This window comes from Macrotis lagotis, chromosome X, assembly GCF_037893015.1.
Source record: "Macrotis lagotis isolate mMagLag1 chromosome X, bilby.v1.9.chrom.fasta, whole genome shotgun sequence".
NCBI classification, from domain to species: domain Eukaryota; kingdom Metazoa; phylum Chordata; class Mammalia; order Peramelemorphia; family Peramelidae; genus Macrotis; species Macrotis lagotis.
Window position 1 is genome coordinate 107,588,869 of NC_133666.1, and position 22,203 is coordinate 107,611,071.

Sequence of the window (22,203 nt, forward strand, 5' to 3'; positions counted from 1 at the left end):
CAACACAACAGCAAGGCAGAGAAAGAAAATGTTTACTGAGTCATTTCTGTTTTTTCGATTGCATCTCCATTTTCAATTTGCTTCAGACACCTAATTTGGGAATAATCATAGGTAGAAATGTTATCTAAGAAACCCATACATTAGAGAGAGTCCCACAAAAAAGGGAACCCTTTTCCCTAGATATTTTACAGCCAACAAAAGGGACATTAAATGTTTAGAAGATGTGGGTGGATAGGTGTTGCAGTGGATAGAACACGGGCCCTGGAGTCAGGAGTACCTGAGTTCAAATACGGCCTCAGACACTTAATAATTAACTCACTATGTGGCCTTGGACAAGCCACTGAACCCCATTGCACTGCAAAAACTAAAAAAAAAAGTTTAGATGACCAAACAGGGTAATTCTCTTATTAATATACTAAATTAAATATGCACATTAAAAATATATCCACAGAAGTTCAGGTTTCACATTCTTCTCTTTTATTCTTCTTTGAATATTGAGATAAAAGTCATTTTTGAAATTTTATGTAAATGCTATAGAGCTCTGCACTATAGAGTGCAGAGAAGAAGATGCTGTGTTCTAATACTGGCTATTCAGAATAAAGGAGAGAAGTTTTACCTGTTAATACTCCAAAGGAATATAATGATAGTTTCTTAACTTGGGGTCCATGAACTTATTTTTTTTATTTTTGAGGAACAGCAAGATGGCACTATGGATAGAACACCAACCCTGTGTTCAAGAGGACCTGAGTTCAAATGTAAACTCAGATACTTAGTACTTATTTAACTATTTAACTATTTAACTATGTGACCCTGGGCAAGTCACTTATCCCCATTGCCTTGCCAAAAAAGAAAACTCAAAATATCTTCATAACTATTTCAATATAATTAGTTAACTTATCATTCCTTAACATGTCATGCATTTAAAAACAATTCTCTGGAAAGGGGGCCCATATAGACTTAACCAGACTTACAAAGGGTTCCTTGAAACAAACAAACAAACAAAAAAGACTAAGAACCTCTGATCTAGAAGTGAACAAAATAGTTGTAAAATGCCTTCTTAAAGAAAATAAATGCTCTCAGTATTAACAAAAATCATTTCTCCCCCCCCCCTCCCACCTTCTGTATGTAAAGAATACTTGGCTAGGATTAGGGCAGGTCACAGAGAGGTGGATTTATTATAATGGAAAACATGAAAGGATACAGGAATAATCTCCCCAGTGTATATGCTAAGGACTACATTTTCAGAACACTGTAAAGGGGTGTAATTATGCCTCCTGTTAAGTTTAATGGGACTCACCCTGCTCCAATAGCAGTTCACTGTTTGGGAAAGGAATCCCTTGGTCTGCAGGTTTCTTATTTGAATTACTCAGCTGAGAGGCAGCATCTGGATTTCAGTGAGATCCTGCCTTATAACTAGAATTATATCTGATTCACTAGAGAAAAACATTTAACCAGAATCTAAGACATCTAGGCCAATTTTCACTTAGTTGGTACAATGCTTTCTTTACTGAACAAAGGGTCCCTTCCCACTTCTTTCCTTTCACTCATTGATGCCTCAGCAACACTGTAACCCTTCTTTATTTGTTCATCCTTCCCATAAGATAGCCTATTCCCTCATTGTACCTTTGTCTCTTCAAACTTGATCTCCACCACATGAGCCTGGGCACCTCTGACTTCTGGTTCCTCTTTTTGTCATCTCTCTTCACATGAAATTCCACCTAATGTGCCATCCAAATAATGTGATTGCTAGTCAGGAAAGGGGCCATGGCCATATTGTGGCATGGTCCCATTTGGAATACCTGGACCTCAGAAAAAATTCTTCACCTCCATTATTTGCTTACAAGATACTAAAGCATCAGCCCAAGACTCTAGTAGTGTTTTTTTGTTCCAACTTTCCATAGTATTAACAGACACTCTATACTGACTGCTACAAGAACCTTTGTGTATTGAATTAGGATAAGGAAAAGAGATAAAGAGTGAAGAAAGAAAGCAAAAGATGGAGAAAAATGAGAAAAGATTATCATCTTTGGTAACTTTGCTTCCTCTGTCACTAGATCATGCATCAGTTAACATTATGTGTCCAGCCCTATGTGTCCTGCTTTCTGTGTCCCTTCCCCCAAAAAAGAAACTTTGGTTCTAGACTCAGGCAGATAAGGTCAGACCTTGGAGAGCTTAAACTCAAAGACCAGGGGTTCATCTTTTCTCTTACACCTTTTTAACTATTTACTCCATGCACAGAGTTCTAAGGGAAAATCTCTTAAACAAAATTATGACATGTCTAGGATCTCCCCTAAACAGATTAAAGGGGTCACTACTAGAAAAGTTATTAATTTTATAAAAATTGTATCATATATAGGAAGGCACAAAATGAATACTTAAAACATAGAAGACTCATAAGCACACATTGGCCAATTAATTTAAACATACCCTGGTGTTATTGCATGGACATTTTGGCCAGAATTAACTCCAATGCTACTTCTCAAATCATACATAAGAAAATGGCATTTAAGTACCTTGAGAGAATTATATATTCAATTTTTGGTGAGTTATACAGAGAATCAACATTTTTCTCACTTTTGTCACCTACTGTAAGTTCATTTACATTCATAGTGAATAAGAGAGCAATATTAGAATTGAAAAAATTGTTGCATTGAAATTAAAAACTGAGCTCATTGAATGTAGAAATTAATTCAAAACCTTTGAAAAATGCACATCAGCATCATCATTAGTGTTAAGATTCCTTCCACCTTCTCTCACTGCCAGATTCTCAAGACCTTTGGAATAGAGAAAATTAAAACCCAGCAGGAATGTTGAAATACTTACCTGTTCCTGACCTTGTCAAGCAGTTTCATTATCAGCATATACTTTGATGTTATTTTAGCACTTTCCTGCCTAGTGCATTTTGGATATTTATAACATCATTCAAGGGCAAAACAAAATTATAAGCTTAAAAATTGATGATCAAACATTTAATTAATTCAACCCTAAAAAGCTCCTAGTTTTATTAAGGTTTCAAGTCCCACCTGCAGTTACCTTGGCAGTGCTAGATCAAGTGATTTCCCAGGCTTTACACAGCCCATGGGCTGGATATTCCTGCCCCTGACCTAAAATCTCAGATATTTTGCAGCATGGTCCACTTCACAATGACATTCACATAATGAAGGAAATAAAAATATAAGGAAATTTTCCAAGAATAATAAAAAAACATACTTCTCTTCATCACACAGATGTTTCTTATCTGGTTTTTTGTACTCATTCAAAGATAGACATTTCTACAGCTAAAGTAATGCTGGTTTCTCCTTGATTTTATCTTCTGGAAAAAGGTAGCCCTTTGTTAGTTATAATGGCAGTAGCTACTTTTTTTTTTCCTATCGCCACAACTCGATTGCCTTGCCTTCTTTATTTTGGTCAAGTATCTGATATTTCCTGTACTTTGTGTGATTTTTAGAATAGACGAAGTCATGTTTTGAGGGAACTAAAGTCTTTTCCAGGTATAACATACATGTAGGAAAACATTCTCAAATAAGGGACAGATCTGTGGATTATCTTTGAATTAAATGAAACAAACAACAAACTTTTCAAAACTTGCAAATGACAAATTTTCTTTTATTCAGAAACTGTAAGGTAAAGGGAAGAGGTAGAGTCTTAGTTATTTTTTGTTTTGAATTTGTCTAGAGTTAAAAAAAATAGTCATGACAGTATATTCATCTATGTATTCATAAAGATAAACTATGAAATTCCCAATGTGAAGAATAGATGCAGTAGTGATCCAAATTAGATATTCTATAACCACATTGTTCAAGAAAGAGAAGTCAAGACTTGCCTCTCTCTCTCTCTCTCTCTCTCTCACTCTCACACACACACACACACACACACACACACACACACACACACACACACAAACACGGTGTGATTTAATTTTTCTTAGATTAATGTAAGTTTGATAAGAGTTGCCTATGTGCTTTGGTGAAGAAGAAGTTCTGCACAAAATTCTCCACATCAATGACATCATAGGTCTATATCCTCCTCCAAAATAGTGGATATTGTTTTAAATATAGGTCTCTTGTGATATGCCCCCTTGAAATTTATACTCTCATATTATAAGATACTTTATTGGCAAATGTACTGTGTACATTTTATTTGCACTAAATTTGAAGGGATATACAAAAAATTCTGGCATGTATCCCTGGTACCTGATTAAACAAGTATTGATAATGTGATATCCAGGGCTATAGTCCTCTTTAGAGTTTCAATAATTGCATATGACTGTAACTGTTCTCCTTAAGACAGGACTGTTGACTTATTAACTTATGATAAAAGTATTCAACATCTTTCTTTTAAAAGAAAGAGGTAGGCACTTTATATTCATTCCTATACAAAATGTTACTTACTTTCCCTTCTCAATTACCAACAGTGACATTATCATTGGTCTGCCTAACTCATAGGTCAACAGGGTGTGGGACTTCTGAGACTATTGCACAGAAAGCCTGCTTTTCCTTATTCTTTCTTTGACATAAAAAGAGATCCCAAGTGACTCTACAGCTAGCCTTTTAAAAAGATTTTCTAACACATTTTAAAGTTTAAAAAGACTCATGTCAAGCTACTCAAACCTGAAATGAAAGAGAACTCCACCAAAAAAGAAGCAGAAAAATCTTGCAGAAGAGATTCATACCTCTATGGCATTGTGATACAGTGAGGAAAACACTGGTTTTATAGTCAGAACACCTACATTCTAATCCTAACCCTGCTATTTAATATCGATGTCATCTTGGGAAAGTCACTTAATATCCCTAAGCTTTTTTGTTTCCTTTTCCCTAAAATTTAAGAGTTGAACTAAATAAGGTCCTTTCTAGTTCTAATCTTTAACCCTGTAATCCTAATATTCCATTTTACCACATCCTCATTCACTGACACCATCCTTCTGATATGTGCCCTTTTCTAAAATTATAAAAGACAAAACAGTATATCATCAACACTTTTGCTTATTGATGGTGATGATCATGATGAAGAATGTACCACCCAAAAGTTCAGGATACCCTTTACTAGAATTACCCTCTTCTTTTGTACAATAAAACATCCTTTTTTGGCAAGTCTATCTTTGAGAATTCCATCAAATTCTACACCAACTGCCTTATAAAGACCAATGTAATCTCACTGGTTTACCAGTAAAAAATCATAGATTACTAGAGTTATAAATGACTTTAGAGAGGGTAGAAGGGGAGGACTTATCTACTGTTAGTAGGGATATCAGGGAGTTGAAATCAGATCTTCTGACTCTTAGACCTGTGGTATTTAAGGAGAGAGCCATGAGCCACATTAAATGCATTCCTGTTATATGTAGTATCATGGAACTTGTAAGACAATAAATTTATATTTAGAACAGTTCTTCCAAGTTACCTAGTTCAACCCCTTCATTTTACTAATGAGGAGCTGTGACAGGAAAATCAAAGTGACTTGCCCAAAGTCACATAGATACCAAATTCATTACCAGATCTACATTCCCTGCCTCCAAACAAGGGCTTTTTTCCATTAATGAAATTCAAACACTGGGAATGAAAGGACTAGGTTTCTTATCCATTTACCAAACATGGAACATTGGAGTTCATCATTTCCAAGGCATTTGTCAGTACAGATATTTTATGACTCTACAAATATAATTCTGAAAGTATTTAGCTTATCAAGCATCTATAAATCATCATTATGCTTCATACTTCATGGCACCTTCTTTCCTCAGATTTAGGAGACAGAGAAGCAATTGAAACATAAACATACATTCACTGCCACCACCACCACCAGAGTTACTTTCCAAAAGTTACAGTTATACAAATGAATGAGTGAAGACCATTCATATTTTCAAGCTTGAGGGACAGAGGGGTATAGGGAATTTGGATAAATATATAAATATAAAGGTTAGACAGTTAAGGACTTCCACAAAAAACTTGCTACTGAATTTTAAGTGATCCTAAATGTTCTTTCACTTAATCTATGGCTTCTTCTGTCTTATCAATTCCAAAAGATATTAAAATTCTTCCTTCTTTGACATTTGAGGTAATCCTAAGACCATGTAGTTATTCTTTATTTCTGCCTGTGATAAGCAGGTAATTAGTATTTATTTTTCTCTCATTTATATTCTTCCCCAGCCCCCTCAATTCTAAGACTTTTGAACAAACATCAGCTTTGGATTTTTGTTAGTGTTTGATTAAAAAAAAAAAAAGAAAGCATGCATTAGCACTCACAGTTCCCTTCTCCCTGACCTCAAGCTCAGATATTTTATCAAAAGGGAAAACTCGTTAGTATTCATTGAAAGCAAGGATAATTTTTTTTTCTATTTAGAAAACATAACAGGATGGACAGCATATCATTTTGTAGATATGTAAATTGCAACAAAGGAAATAATAGCTGCTCATCTATTCATTGTGAAGAATACTGAGAGAATATTTGAAGACAAATCTATCTGAATATCTTGTTAAGTTATAAGGCAGTTTGTCAGCCAAGTGTTCATGGAAAAATTCCTTCTTTGACATTTGAGTCCTAGAAGACAAAGTATGAATAATCTTCTCAAGTCCATGAATTATTTTTCTCTCCCTGCATCCCTAAGACCTAGCTTAGTGCCTAGCATATGGAAAGTACTTAATAAGTACTTGTGCATTAATTGGTTGGTTGTTACTATATGAATTAGTTACTTTTTTTCACTCTTGTTGGATTCATTCAAATTTTTCAGAGTTCACCAGCTTCTTTTGCATTATTTCTGACTCTTAATTATATTATAATTGGTTGAGTTTCGATAATAAATAAAGAATATTTTATTTACTCTTTTCAGAAGTTTGCTTTTTTTTCCATATAGTTCAGGAGACACAAACTCCAAAGAAACTATGATCATTTATTACTTGTCTGATGCCTAAAATCCAACGAAACAGAGAACAGTAAGAAGGCATTGAAACTATTTTTATTTCTTCGTAACAGAGTGTTGTTTCCTTTCTTGATTCTGAGTAGAATAGTACTGCAGGGATATATGGATATATAAAATCATTTTTTACAAGAAGAAAGTCTCAGGGCTTTTAAGTATGATTTTTTTCCTTAGAGGTCAAGTATAATATACACTTGATTTAGCTCTCTTCTATCTTAAATTATTGAGCATTCATTTATTCAATTATTTTTCTATTTACTCATTCCACTCTTTAAAAAATTATCTGCTGTAACTGTTAGTTTATGGAAATGATTGAGAAAAAGGAAGGAAATAGCAAACATTATTTTTAGCAACTATAGTATAATTTTATTTTATTTTTTCAATTACATGTAGAGATAATTTTCAACATTCATCTTTTTTGTAAGCTTTTGAGTTCCACATTTTTATATTTCCCTCCCTTCCCCCTCCCTATGACAGTAAATAATCTGATATAGGTTATACATGTGCAATCCTGTTTACAATATTTCCATAGTAGTCAATTTATGAAAGAATCAGAAATAAAGGGAAGAAAATCATGAGAAAAAGAAGAAAAATATTAAAAAAAACTTTAAAAAAAGAGAAAATAGTATAGTGTCATCTGATTCAGATTCCTTGTTTATTTTTCCCTCTGGATATGGATGGCATTTTCCATCACAAGTCTTTTAGAATTGTTCTTGATTACTGAACTGTTGAGAGGAGCTAAGTCCATCATAGTTGATCATCACCCAAAGTTTTTGGATTACTTTTTAAATTTAAATAAAAAGTGTGCTTTAGTGTGTTTTCAGTCACCATCGGCTCTTTCTCTGGGTTTGAATAGCATTCTTTATAAGAGGTCTTTCAAAATTGTCTTGGGTCACAGCACTGTTGAGAAAAGCTAAATAATTCATAGATGATCATCCAACAATATTGCAATAACTTTGCATGTGATACATTTCACTTTGCTTCTGCTCATGTAAGTCTTTCCAGTTTCATCATTTCTTAAGGCATATTATTCCACCATAAATCCACATCATAAATCATATACCCTATGCAATTTGTTCAGCATTTTCCTAACTGATGGGCATCTCCTCAATTTTTATAATATCAGAAAAGAACTTCTATAAATATCCTTATACATAAAAGTCCTTTTTCTTCCCATTTTTCATACCTTCGAGAATACAGACTTGTAGTGGCATTGCTTAGGTCAAAGGGTATTGTGATTTTATAACTTTTGGGGCATAGTTCCAAATCACTCTACATAAATAATGGTTGAATCATTTCACAAATGTTCCAACAATACATTGATGTCACATTTTTCTTACATTCCCTCCAATATTTCTCATTTTCCTTTCCTGCCAAATCTAATGAACATAAGGCAGTTCTCAGAATTGTTTTAATTTACATTTCTCCAATTTGTAGTGAGTTAGATTTCTTTTAAATATGGCCATAGATACCATTAATAACCTCATTTGAAAATGATTCATTTCTTTTGATCATTTATCAACTAGGGAATGACTCTTATTTTTTATATATTAGACTCAGCTGTATTTGAGAAAGGTAGCCTCTATCATAGACACTTGTTTCAATATCTTTTTTCCACATAGTTATTTTTATTAACTGTATTTCCCTCCATCCTGTTCCCCCATTCCTGTTTATCTGTTTATTCTCTCTCTCTCTCTCTCTCTCTCTCTCTCTCTCTCTCTCTCTCTCTCTCTCTCTCTCTCCCCTTTCACTTTGTCCCTCTCCTCAAAAGTGCTTTTTTTTTCTAATATACTCCCTCCCACAAACTGCCCACTCTTCTATCACCACCCCCCTTTTCCCATTCCCTTCACCTCCTAGTTTTCTGTGGGTTAAGATAGATTTCTATACCCAATTGACTGTGTATATTATTCCCTCTTTGAACAATTCCAATGAGCATAAGGTTCACTCACTTCCCATTACACTCCCCTCACCTCCTCCTTCCACTCTACTGCAAAAGCTTTTCCTTGCCTCTTTTCTGTGAAATAACTCCCCCATTCTACTTCACCCTTTCCCTTTCTTCGAGTACATTCCTCTGTTACCCCTTACCTCCATATATATATATATAAAATCCCTTTATAGTCAACTCCCATCTGGTATCCATAATACTCCTTCTAATTGCCCTAATACATGAGAAAATTCATATGAGTTATCTTCCCATGCAGGAATAAAAATAGTTCAACATCATTAAGTCCCTTATGGTTTCCTTTTCCTATTTACCTTTTCATACTTCATTTGAGTCTCATATTTGAAGATCAAATTTTCTGTTCAGCTCTGCTCTTTTCATCAAGAAAGTTTAAAGTCCCCAATTTCATTAAATATCCATATTTTTCCCCTGAAAGAGTATGCTCTGTTTTGCTGGGTAGTTGATCTTTGGTTGTAATTCAAGTTTCTTTGCCTTCTGGAATCATATTCCAAATCCTACAATCCTTTAGTGTAGAAGCTGCTAAGTCCTATGTGGTCCTGACTGTAATTCCATGATAATTAAACTGTTTCTTTCTGAATGCATGCAATATTTTCTCCTTGATCTGGGAGCAATGAAATTTGGCTATAATATTCCTGGGAGTTGTCATTTTCATATCTCTTTCAGGAGGTGATTAGAGAATTCTTTCAATTTCTATTTTTAACCCTTAATCGTACAATCCCAGGGCAGTTTTCTTTGATAATTTATTGAAAGATGGTGTATAGGCTCTAATTTTGATCATGGTTTTCAGATCATCCAATAATTTAAAAATTATCTCTCTTAGATATATTTTCTAGGGTAGTTGCCTTTCCAATGAGATATTTCACATTGTCTTCTAGTTTTTCATTCTTTTGGTTTTGTTGTTTTTTTTACTTCTCACAAAGTCATCAGTTTCCCTTTTGCTCAATTCTGTATTCTAAGGACTTATTTCCTTTATTGAGCTTTTGTACCTCCTTTTTCCATTTGTTCAATTCTGCATCTTAAGGAATTCATCTCCTCATTGGCTTTTTGTGCCTCTTTTTTCCATTTGTCCCAGTTTGGATTTTAAGATTTTATTTTCTTCAGTATTTTGGTGCTTCCTTCACCAAGCTGCAGACTTGTTTTTCATGATTTTCCCACTTCATTCTTATTTCTTCTCCTAAACTTTCCTCTACCTCCTTTCCTTAATTTTCAAAATTCTTTTTGAGCTCTTTGATAGTTTTCTTGGATGCTTTGAATAAATAAGCTTTCAAATTGTTATTTCCTTCTGAGTATCACCATAGTAACTTTCTAGCATCCAATTTTTTTTCTCTTCTATATGCTCATTTCACTTGCCTATAGGACTTGCTTTTAACTATTTGTTAAGGTCGGGCTCTGCTTCCAGATCAGAGTATGCACTTTCTCAAGCTTTGGGACCTTTTTGGCAGCTGTTTTTAGAAATACTTATTGGTAACTGCAAGTTTTCAGTTCTTCCAAGGTCATAAGATCTAAAGAGATGCTTTTACTACTCTTCTGACCTCAGATCTGATCTGTGGATGATCACAAGCACTCTTCTCTGGAACTATGAAGAGGGCCACCAGTTCCCCCTATAGCAGCAAACACTTTTGTGCTTCTGCTCCCCACCCCTTCCTGGAATTTGGACAATGATCCCAGAAAGCAAAGAAACAGAGTCCTGCCTCAGTAATAACAAAGAGACCCCAGTAATCTCCTTCTGACTCCCTTACCAGCTGTGAGCTGAGAACTCTCAAAGAAGCTGCTGCTATTGATTTAGTGGCTCCCCAGGACTACTCCTGGTCCACTGGCCTCTGGACTGTGCTAGAAAATTCTCTTCTGGACTATGTTCCTCTCTTACCCTGGTGCAACAGACTTTTCCTACTGAACTTCCAAGTTATCCTTGGCAGATTCTGGACTTAGAGGTCTGAACAACAACACCAAAGCTGTTGTTGACCCCCCAAAAAATACTTAATTTTTTCTTATTTGTTTATTTGTTTGTTTATTTATTTATTTATTTATTTGTTTATTTGATGATAAATGTCAAGACCAAACACCCAGTGAAGTGGTAAATTCAATTATCTTTGCTGAGAATTTGTAAATTTTTTTTAAGCATGCCTCATGATCCTTTGGTTCCATTCTTTTAATATTCATTTAATAACTATTTATATACTTCTTTTCAAAAGAACAGAAAAAATGATGTCCTGTATTTTAAGTATTAAAGTATTAATCATCCATCTTTTTCTCTCTCCTTTTGTCCCTCTCCCTCTTTCCTCCCTTCCATCTTCTCTTTCATTTTCTTCTAAATCATACAGGTGGTCCGGCCATACCAAACCATGTCCAATCCCATGAGTAAACTCACAGTCCTTAATAGTATGCATTCCCATTTCATTCTGGCTGACAATGGGACTACAGGAAAATATGGAGCTGAGGTGAAACTGCGGCGGCAGCTGGAAAAGCATATTTCACTTCAGAAGATAAACACAAGTAAGTAGCAATCTGTTATTTTTGCTTTAGTGCCTTAATAGTAAATATGCCGTAAATGATTCCCATTAACAGAACTATACAGTTGAGTAAGTATCAGACAGAAATCATGATTTATATTAGGAATGTCTAGAACCAGAGGAATTTATCTTTCTAAAGGATTATTGGGGGAATAAGAGCTGATTATACAGTTAAAATTTAGCTCATTTATCCTACTGAGAATTATATTCCATTCAAGGTTTGTGCATGCAACAAAGCTTTTCTTTCAAAAACCACTGCTGTGTCCCATATCCAATCTTCTAAAGAAGAAAATCATCCTAAGGAAATGACTTTTAATTTTTAAACTTTTTTAGTAGCCTTAATACAAATAAAAATGTCTTTTGATCTTAGCCTCAACCAAGAAGTAATAAGAGTTCCCCAGGGTTTGGAATGCCCTGGGACATTATTTATTACCTGTCTTTATAGAAACTTTGTTTTTTCCATCTCTTAATGAGTAAGTATATGTGTAAACATTAGTTTCTCTGTGAGTATTTACATAGGTTATTGTTCATTTATTATGTGTGCTCACTTTGATGTTACCTAGAGATTACTGCTTTTATTACTAGAGAGACATCCAGTTTCTTTCCCATGGACATTCACAAAGTAAAGTATTTTTTACTGAAAATAATGGGAGGAGGTTAGGATTGTACCAAAGAGCATAGCAGTATGTTTCAGCATCTTCTTTTCCAGGAAAAAAGACAGAAGTCAAGTTGAATTTATAAAATGTGGATGACAAGTGAAGGTTGATGATGGAATAAATTATTCCCTGGAAAGGGTAGCAGAGGAATAGAGAGGAGAAGAAGGAAGAAGTGCCTAATTATGTGGTTCTATTTTTTTTAATTTAAGCAGATTATCCTATGTTAAAATCTTAGAATTTGTTGACTTGAACAATAACTTATGTGGACAGTAAAATGTAATCCTTTCAAGTGTTATTTTGCTTTGTATCCCTAACAAATAAATCAATGAATCATAAACATTTATTAAATGCCAAATAATAATGACAATAATTTCTGGTATTTATATAGTGCTTGAATTTTTACAAATATTCTTTAACAAACTTGAGAGGTAGCTATTATTGTTTGAATTTTATAGGTAATAAAGCTCAGGTTCAAAGAAGTTGTGACTTGAACAAGGTGACACATCTAGTTGAGAGTCTGAGGCATAATTTGAACTCAGATATCCCTGATTCCAGGTCCAGAGTATATTCTATCCCTGCCCTCAGGAGTCTATATTCTGTTGGAATAAGGATACTGTTTCCTGATTGATTAGATTTCTAAAGCTTAAAATTCTAAACTATACTTGTTAGATAAATTCACATGTTCCAATAACTAGGTATAGTAGAGTGATTTGGCTGAATCTGAAGTTTACCTCTAGAGGCATCTCTTAGAATTGTTATAGGAATTCATGATACATAAAGGGTTTTAAAAGTCTACTTTAAATCTAACTGATTTTGCACTGACCTTTCCCCATATCTATTTATCCCATTGTTCTATCTTCTTTCCAATTTATATTTCTTATTTCATTGGGACATTTATTAGCCCATGATTTCTATTCTTTTATTCCAGGACTCATGGTTCTATCTTATAAAGACTAGTGTCTTTTAATCATCTCTGCTTCAACATAGGACTTCATATAAAGCAACAACAATAATACTTATATCATACCAACTATGTGCCAGACACTGGAAATGCTTCACAAATATTACTTTATTTGATTCATCGCTACAAGATTGTAACATAGTTGCAACTATTAAACTCATTTTATGATGACTTACCTAATGTCTACCACTAGCAAGTGTCTTAGGTCACATTTGAAGTCAGGTCTTCCTGATCTAAGATCCAGTCCTGTGTTCACTTGAACCCACATAACTACCAAATCACTTTTTCTACAGAGCACCTTGGAATGTAAAATCCTAGAATAAATGTAAAAAATATATATTTCATTAGAAAAATCTCTTGTATTCATGTATAATCTTTTAGTTTTTTAATAGGACTATGTACTCTGAGAAGAACTTCAGGAAAATGAAGAAATGTACAAGACTAGAAACCATTAGATTTTCAGTATTTAGTTTGACTCTAGAGAGAAAGAGAAATTCATCCCAAAGTGTTAAAATGTTTGCTTCTCCAAAAAAAGTTAATATCTCATTCATTTATTATAGTATAAATAAATGTGATACTATCCTATAGAATCTACTGATAATTCAATGGAATCCTAGAAGTGAAACTTGATTCTGCTAGGAGAGGGCAGGAAATCTTTGATAGGTTTTAATAAGGTGGCAAAACATTTAAAGTACTAGGTCAATGATGACTCATATCTATGTTATCTAAAGATCAACTTAGTTAAGTCAAAAGTTAATTAAGTGGTAACTATGGAATAGATACTCTGATAAGTTCTGAAGATACAAAGAAATACAAAAATGTTGATCACTAGATGATTTTATTTAATGATTTTTTTTTGTTTTGCCAAACTGGGTGACAGTATGGTATAGTGAAAAGAGTTCTCTGGATTTGGAGTCAGAGATCTTGAGTTCAAATTCTATCTATGTCCCATATTACTTATATGACCTTGGGCAAGTTGCTAAACTTCTCTGCACTCCACTTTCTTTATCTATAAAAGAAAGGGGTTGGGCTAAGTAATTTTTGCCTTTCTTCTAGCACAAAATATATCATTCTTAGGATAGAAGTCTGCTAAACTATAAAAAGGGTAGGGATTCCTGTTAACAAAAATAAATTACTGATCCCTAGTGTTTTTAGAACAGCATATCAAGTAACATAATATTATTTTAAAAAATAGCATCAATTCATTCTGTAATAGGAAATATTTGTCTTCTAGATTTGTTTTAAGAGGACCAACCTTAGGTCTCATTTCAGTTATTCTGATCTGTAAAATTTAGGAAGGTTAGATTTTGCTAATCAGATCAGATTCTGTAATATTTGCAATTTGGGAACAACTTTGGTATTTCTTAATTCTCTAACAGTACTATGTAATTGACCATAAAGAACAAAATGCTGTTAATGCTTGACAGCCAACTTACAACATGTTCATTAATTCCTATATCTGTCCCATTCTAGCACTGTCCTCTCAATTGCATCTCATCTTTGAGAAAGAGGTGTGAGCTCCTATACATTCATGACTTCCCTTAACTAGTTGCAAGGAAACAGCTCCTGGGAAACAAAAGCCTCACAGGCAGAACTAAGAAAGAAAATGGAATACATTGACCTAGTCATAAACTAAAATAGAAATAAAAGAGCTATTATAAGTTAACATTCAAATGCCAATAAATAAGTGAAAATTGCTGTCATATTTTTCTCTTAATAATAAGATTTTTGTATTCCAATCATAGTTTGAAGGAATAGAATTATAGGATCATTTATTTAGAACTGGAACAAATCTCGGAGACTATCTAGTCCAACACTATCATATTGTAGCTAGAAAAGAGAAGTTTAAAGAAATTAAGGATCTCATTCAAGGTAACAGAATAAGCATCAGTGGGGGAATGTGAACTTAAATGCTCTAATTCTACCCTTTCCCAATACTAGGTATTTTCATGGAGACAAAAAAATTTAAGGACCAAAAATTATTCATTTGCATTTACTTACTTATTCATTTTTCCCCTAAGAAAGTTTAGGAAATATAAGAGGTAATTTGACTGAAAATGAATTCCAGAATTTACTTGGTATTACTGATTTAACCAGTTTTACAGTGAAATACCAATTTTCCCCATATCAGTGAATCTCACTCCTCTTATTTGAGATTAAATCAGGACCCATAGGACATCTGGGGACATATAGTAGTTTTCTAATTAACATGTCATTAATCTTGATAATTCGGTGATGACCGATAGTATGGTAATAGCCTATAAAATATTATTATAATTTCATACACATAAACCAAATCAACTGAAGGAATACCTTATTTGGGAAGCAAGGGAAAACTGCCAGGAGGCACATAAGCCTTCTCTTCTCATTAGTTCACCAATTCTATCCCTTCCCACTGTCACTGCCACAGCAACAGATTCAAAATTTAAGCAGTCATTTATTATGCTGGGGTATTGAGAAGGAACAGAATTCTGTCAAACTTGAAGAATTACTTATGGAAAACTCTCTTAAATCTACAACTTTCAGACCCAGAATCTGACAGTCAGGATCTTATACAATTCTTTCTCTTTATATCAGGTTGTTAACATGTTCTCAATATAAAAGGCGAAATATGTTTGTCCCATAAAATGAATTAGCAATCATAGAATTTTATTGTTAACATCTGGTCAAACCATCTTATTTTACAGATGAGGAAACTGGGACCCAGAGAAGCTTAAGGAAACTGTCTAAAGTCTAACAAGGTTTTGGTTATAAATGCAAGAGTTCATGTGTAAATAAACTAGCTGGAAAATATATCAATTTTAAAGATACCAAAAGAATAGGACATGTCATATTGAATAGCATCCCATATTTTGTTCCAATGACAAATAAAATGCTCCTGAATCATAGGACAGAGCAAATGACATAAACTGGATCACATGGGGTTTAAATTACCTGATAACAGGAAGTGTTTATGCAGGGACTATTGTTTCTTCTTTTCTTACTGCTTTTTCTTCCTCCTCCTCCTCCTACTCTTCTTCCCTGTTCTCCTCTTTTCCTTTTCTTCTTTTTCTGCTTCCTCCTCCTCCTTCTTCTTCATTTTTGAATCACCAAAACCTAGAACAATATCAGGTAAATGGTAGCCACTCATGAAGTGTTTATTGAATTGAATTAAATAGAAATAATTAAGATTTTTAAAGTATACACAAAAATTGATACCTGTACTTGCAAAATAAGATTTTTAAAATAATTCACACTAATGCATAAACTTATGCCCATGTTTACTTTCTTCAGTCCTACAGGAGTTTATGATTTTGTCAACATACATTCTGCCTACAGTGACACCAATGTGACTTGTAAGTTGAAAGTTTCTGAGGCCACAATGCTCATGACCTAAGGAGCATCACTAAACTTACTTGGTCTGGTTCTCAGACAACAGATGTGATTAGACACAAGCTCTATACTCAAAGCCTTTCCAACTTAACAGCCTTAGCATCTATTCCTAGCTTAGTCTTCAAGAACTTGGACTCACTCCCATAGCATTACTGCTTCAGAGCAATTTTGTAGAGGGCTATCTTTGGAATTAGGAATAACCAACCTTATAAATAAATTGTCTATGTGACTGATGCTTGACAATTGGATTTCTAAGAGGGCAAAATGAGGAGAAAGTGCATTCCAGGCATGGGGGACAATCTCAGCAAAGTATGGATTTGGGAGTTGAATCGTTGATTATGTATGGGAAATAGCAAATAGACACATGAAAGAAAATTCAGAACAGTGAATGAAGAAAGGCAGACTGGAGCAATAGCATGAAGAGTGTTAATAGTACATCAAAGGCATTTGTATTTTTTCCTAGCACTCATCTCAAATTTCACTTTTTTTCATGAAGCTCTTCTTTAATTATCTCAATTCAATGTGTTCTTTCCCATATTACTTTAATTGATCCCCTGTCTCCCTGAAATTTCTCTTTTGACTAAGCCCATCAAACTGTTTCTTTTATTTTATGATGGACTATTTTTAACTAAAAAAAAAAATACAGTTACTTATGAGAAAAGTATACCGGGCTTCTTTTCACTCAATAATGTACCAAAACGTGCTATCAGAGCATAAAGGTAGGCTTAGATCATCATATGTTTCATTTTGTTTTCAGATGAGGCCCAGAGAAGTAAGGTAACTTCCCAGCTTAATACACCTAATTAGCAGAGTTGCAAGGAGAATCACACTTGTGTCTTCCATTCCTTCTAGTAGAATGTGGAAGGTTTAGTTTAAGTCAAAATTTTGTATAATTTCAAATTGCACATTCAACTATATGCTGAAAAGGACCAGGACTTTATGAATATTTTCTCAATTACATATAAAAACTTTTAACATTTAAAAAAAAATTTAACTTCCTAATTCTCTCCCATTCTCCTCTCCCCATTGCCTGAGATGGAAAGCAATTTGAAAGGGATTATATGTGGGCAATCATAAAATGCATTTCCATTTTTTATGAATAACATTTTATTTTCCCATATAAATATAAAAATAATTTTAACATTAAATTCTGAGGACTTTTAGGGTAGGTACCTACTTATAAGGAAGGCATGAATCAGAACCAATTATACTAGACTTGGAGTCGGGAATATATGAGTTTGAATGCTGCCTTTGAACTTTATTAGCCATGTGACACAAGGTAGTCTATTTAATTCTTTAATTTTATTTATATATCCACAAGGTGAGGGCAATAATGTAATCAAATCTACTTTATAGGGTTAATGGGAGGGAAAAGGAATGTAATGCACTTCACAAACTTTATTGCATCATATAAATATTAGATACTGCTATTCTTGATATTATTACCAAATGCACCTGCTTTGGTGTCAGAAAAAATATTTTATCCATGGGATGTAGGTATTTACTTTGTTATAAATAAAACATACATTACAATGAAGAATATGGAACTTCTTACTGATTATACACAAAGGGCACTCAATTTTTATACTTTGTCTCTAATCTTAAATTTGAATTTGAAGCAAGAACTTTCATTATAGTGATAGAAAATCCTGAGTTCAGGATCTCTATGCTATTCTATGAGAAACTCTGATATGAACTTGCAAGATGATTTATCCACATTATCAGAGAGAGAGGAGAAAGGGGAAGGGAGGGAGAAAGAGAGTCAGAGAAGGAAAGGAGGAGGAGAAAAAGAAATATTGTGCCTTTTTCAGTAGCACTTTGCCCAACATTCAATAACATCTTTAACTGTCCTACAATCTGTAAAATCTCTTTAGTTATAAATATCCTGTTTATACTATAATTTTCCTTATGCCTCTGAGAATTTTCCCCCAATTATTTTGTTAGAAATGTGTTTACTGCCTCTTTTTTGTCATTGTGTGATCTAATGAAATATAGAAGACATATCCCAAGGTAAAAAAAAAGAAAAGAAAGAGTAAGAAAATGTAATGTGTACTTCTTTCTGGAGGTGAAAAAAGTGGCCCCTGGGCCAATTCCACTGAACCAAGAGAACAGGAATCTTGATAAAGTTTATATTAAATTTGATAAAATATTTGGAAGACAAACTGAACTGTGAGAAGCCCTGAGTCATGACCTTAGAGACCATTCTAGGCTAGTGGTTCTCAAAGGGAGATCCAGGGATCCCTGAGAGTTATGAATCTCTTTTAAGTGGTCCACATGGTCAAAACTATTTTCATGATGATACTAGGTTAATCTCCATTGTGATAACTACCAATAGATGTAACCCACATAATCAAAATTGTAAAGGGGTCCCAAGATCAAAATGTTTTAAAACCATTGATCTAGTTTAGTTATTTTCTAAAACTATGTATTCTTCTATGAAAAATCTATAACATGTCATGTGGTAGGGTGGGAAAAATACTTGATTTAGAGTATGAAGACTGTGGTTCATTCTTCAATTTGCCTCTTTTTCCTGGACACTTATGTGACAATTGACAAATTGCTTAACCTCTCAGGGTCTTTGCAAATATAAAATATCTTGGCAACTTCTAAGACCCTTTCCACTGTTCTATCTATGATTAAAGCTAATCATCCCATTTCTGCAGGAAAGCCTCAAGTTATGAGAATTTTCTACTACTACCATTCCATTTGGGGAACAATTCTAATCATTAAGGAAGTTTTCCCTTTTATTGAGACAAAATATGCTTGCCTGACATTTTTATTTTAATTCTACTTTCTGGAACATAAAAAAAGTCTTAACTTTCCTTCCTCATGATAACTCTTAAAGTATTTGAATATAGCAGTTCTATTCACCCTAAATCTCTCCAGGCCAAGTTTCCCTAGTTCCTCAAATTGAATTTCAAATGAATTGAATGATTTTTTTTAACTTAGATGCTATTCATTGGGGAAGATTCTACCCTTCTTTGGCTACTGAATAATCCTTAAACCCATCTGTGAAAACCTCAATAATATGAAGTTGGTCATTTTTCTCCTTGGAGGAGCTAATCTACAATGGATTTAAATTTTACCAATTATTGTCAGGTTAATCTTAAATTTTAACAGCTGTTTCTGTTAATGAGCAGATTACAAAGATAGAAACAAAAAATAACATTTATTTTCTGTAAAAACTCAACAGCAGGGTGCGGTTAGGTGGTGCAGTGGATACAGCACTGGCCCTGGAGTGAAATGGACCTGAGTTCAAATCCAGGCTCAGACACCTAATAATTACCTAGCTGTGTGACCCTGGGCAAGTCACTTAAGACTAATGCCTTGCAAAAACAAAACTAAAAGAAAAAAACCTCAACTGCAATCTTAGGAGATGATTTATAAACCATCTTTGTATATTAACTAAATTAGAGAATGGGTACTCTTATAATGGCTTTGCTTCTATGTGATCTTTGGTTAAGTCATTTAAACTCTTAGAGTCTTCATTTTTCTCAAATGTAAAAATGAAAGCGTTGAATGGGGATTTTTTAACCTATCTTCTAGCTCAGAAATATATAAATGATCCTGTGGTTCTAATGGCAGGTACTACATTTTTAACACTATATAATTTTCCATTTCCTATTTTTCATTAACAAAGTTATGGTTTAGTCATTTTTCAATCATATCATGATTCCATTTGGGGTTTTCTTGGCAAAGATATTGCAATGGTCTGCCATTGCCTTCTCTAGCTCATTTTACAGATGAAGAAATTGAGGCCATAAAGGATAAGTGACTTGCCCAGGGTCACACAAATAATAACTGTCTGAGGTTGGATTTCAACTAACTTGTCTTCTAGTAACTTTTATTAATGAAGAGGACCTTTCTAATACCTTTCTCCTTTGCCTTGTTTTTTAGAATGTGTTTATGTGTATACCAAAATAACTGAAGGTGAAACTTGAAATTCAACAAATCTAGGACATTTTTAGAGGTAAATTGACTAAATATTTCACCAAGTGTAGCCCCTGAATTATTTTATAAATATCCAAATTAGCTTGGCAGCAAAAAAGTTCCCCAAACTACATAAAAGGTTTGCTTCTCCATAACTAATTATTTCGTTATATTTAATACTTATTTAAAGTAAAAGATTCATTTTTCTTTTTAGATATCAGAGAAATATATAACCTTTGTAATAAGCCTTATTTTCTGATACATTCTCATATCTCTTACTCTATGAAAAATAGCATATAAAAGAGTTTTTTTCTTATATATAAACAAGTGTCTGGAAAGATTAAAAAATATGATCAAATTTGCTATTTTAGGGTAATATTCGTTCCTCAAATATAATGCCTTGAACTTGTTTCTATGAGGTTTTATTCTAGACAAGCACAGGAGCTAATAAATTAATGAATTCAAGTACTACTCTGATTATGGTTAGGGAAAGGTAGGTGGCACAATGGATAGAGTTCTGGGTCTTGAGACAAGAAGACTCTACTTTCTGAGATCAAATCTGGCCTCAGGTATTTACTAACTGAGTGACCCTTAGCCCTGTTTGCCTCAGTTCCCTCATTTGTAAAATGAACTGAAGGAGAAAAAGGCAAATCACTCCAGTCTCTTTGCTATGAAAACCCCAACTGGGGTCATTAAGAGTTGGACATGACTGAAACAACTAAACAGCAAGAAGTATGGTTATAGAGACAATCATGGCATAGTGAGCTATCCTGGAACTAAGGAAATCATTTTTCTTTAAAGAACCATGTAGGGGCAGCTAGGCAGCATAGTGGATAAAACACGGGCCCTGGAGTCAGGAGTACCTGGGTTCAAATCCAGTCTCAGACACTTTGATAATTACCTAGCTGTATAGCCTTGGGCAAGTCACTTAACCCCATTTGCCTTGCAAAGAAAAAAACCTAAAAAAAAAAAAAGAACCATGTAGATTGCCTTAACAGACAGAAGTAACTTATTAAGGAAATAAAATCAGAATTCTTATTCGGTAATATCATCTATTAGTATATTTGTTTTTAGTCATTACTTTAGTCACAACAAATGAAGCTAGGTTTCTTGTCATCACAGACCACTCTAAGAATTTTAAGCCTGTCTATATTAGTCAATTGAAGAAACAAGTGGGTAAAATAATTTTGCTTTACTTCTGAACATGTGGAAAGTTTAAGATTCCATGTTGAGAATTAGTATCAAGAAACTAAAGAGAACTTTACAAAAAATTTGGCTCTATAAATCATTTTACTTTCTTTTAGATCTTCAGCACATGCATACATATATATCACATGAATAAATATTTTTAAGATTTCTAAGTTGCTATATTTTATGCCTAATCTCTCTATCCCACTATCCTACAGAGCTGTTTTATATATATATATATATATATATATATATATATAATTTCTGAATATAATTCAACATTTATTAAGCAAGATGCTTATCTAAATGCCAGACATTATCCTAAACAATAGAAACACAAAGATAATAATAAAATGATCCCTGTTGTCAATGATTATAATAATATATAATGAGGGTTATGATAATTCATATTTATATAGCACTTTCCAGCTTATAAAGTAGTCCTTTCGACAAAACTGTGAAGTAAAATCATAGGGTCAAAGATCTGAATGTTAAAAGATCTTATTTGATATCTAAGGAAACAGGCCAGTGGAGAGTAAATGACTTGCTCTAAGTTATCTACAGATAGTAAACATTTGAAATGGAATGTGAGCCTCAAAAGCTGGAGTCAGAAGACTCCAGAGACAAAGTTCTTTCCACTGTACCATATTTAAATGAAAATAACATTATTTCCATATTATAGATGAGGAAACCAAAACTTCAGATGATAAAAATTG

At 33.6% G+C, this 22,203-nt stretch overlaps 1 protein-coding gene across 3 annotated transcripts in view; it reads left to right on the top strand.

Annotated features, from left to right (window-relative positions):
* The window catches only part of TRPM3 (transient receptor potential cation channel subfamily M member 3), a 385,211-nt gene that overhangs the window by 57,433 nt on the left and 305,575 nt on the right, over positions 1-22,203 (top strand). For all 3 annotated transcript variants that reach the window (XM_074206394.1, XM_074206395.1, XM_074206392.1), the window contains exon 4: positions 11,192-11,363. In XM_074206394.1, the coding sequence (XP_074062495.1) occupies positions 11,192-11,363 (172 nt within the window). The remainder of the gene's footprint in view (positions 1-11,191; positions 11,364-22,203) is intronic.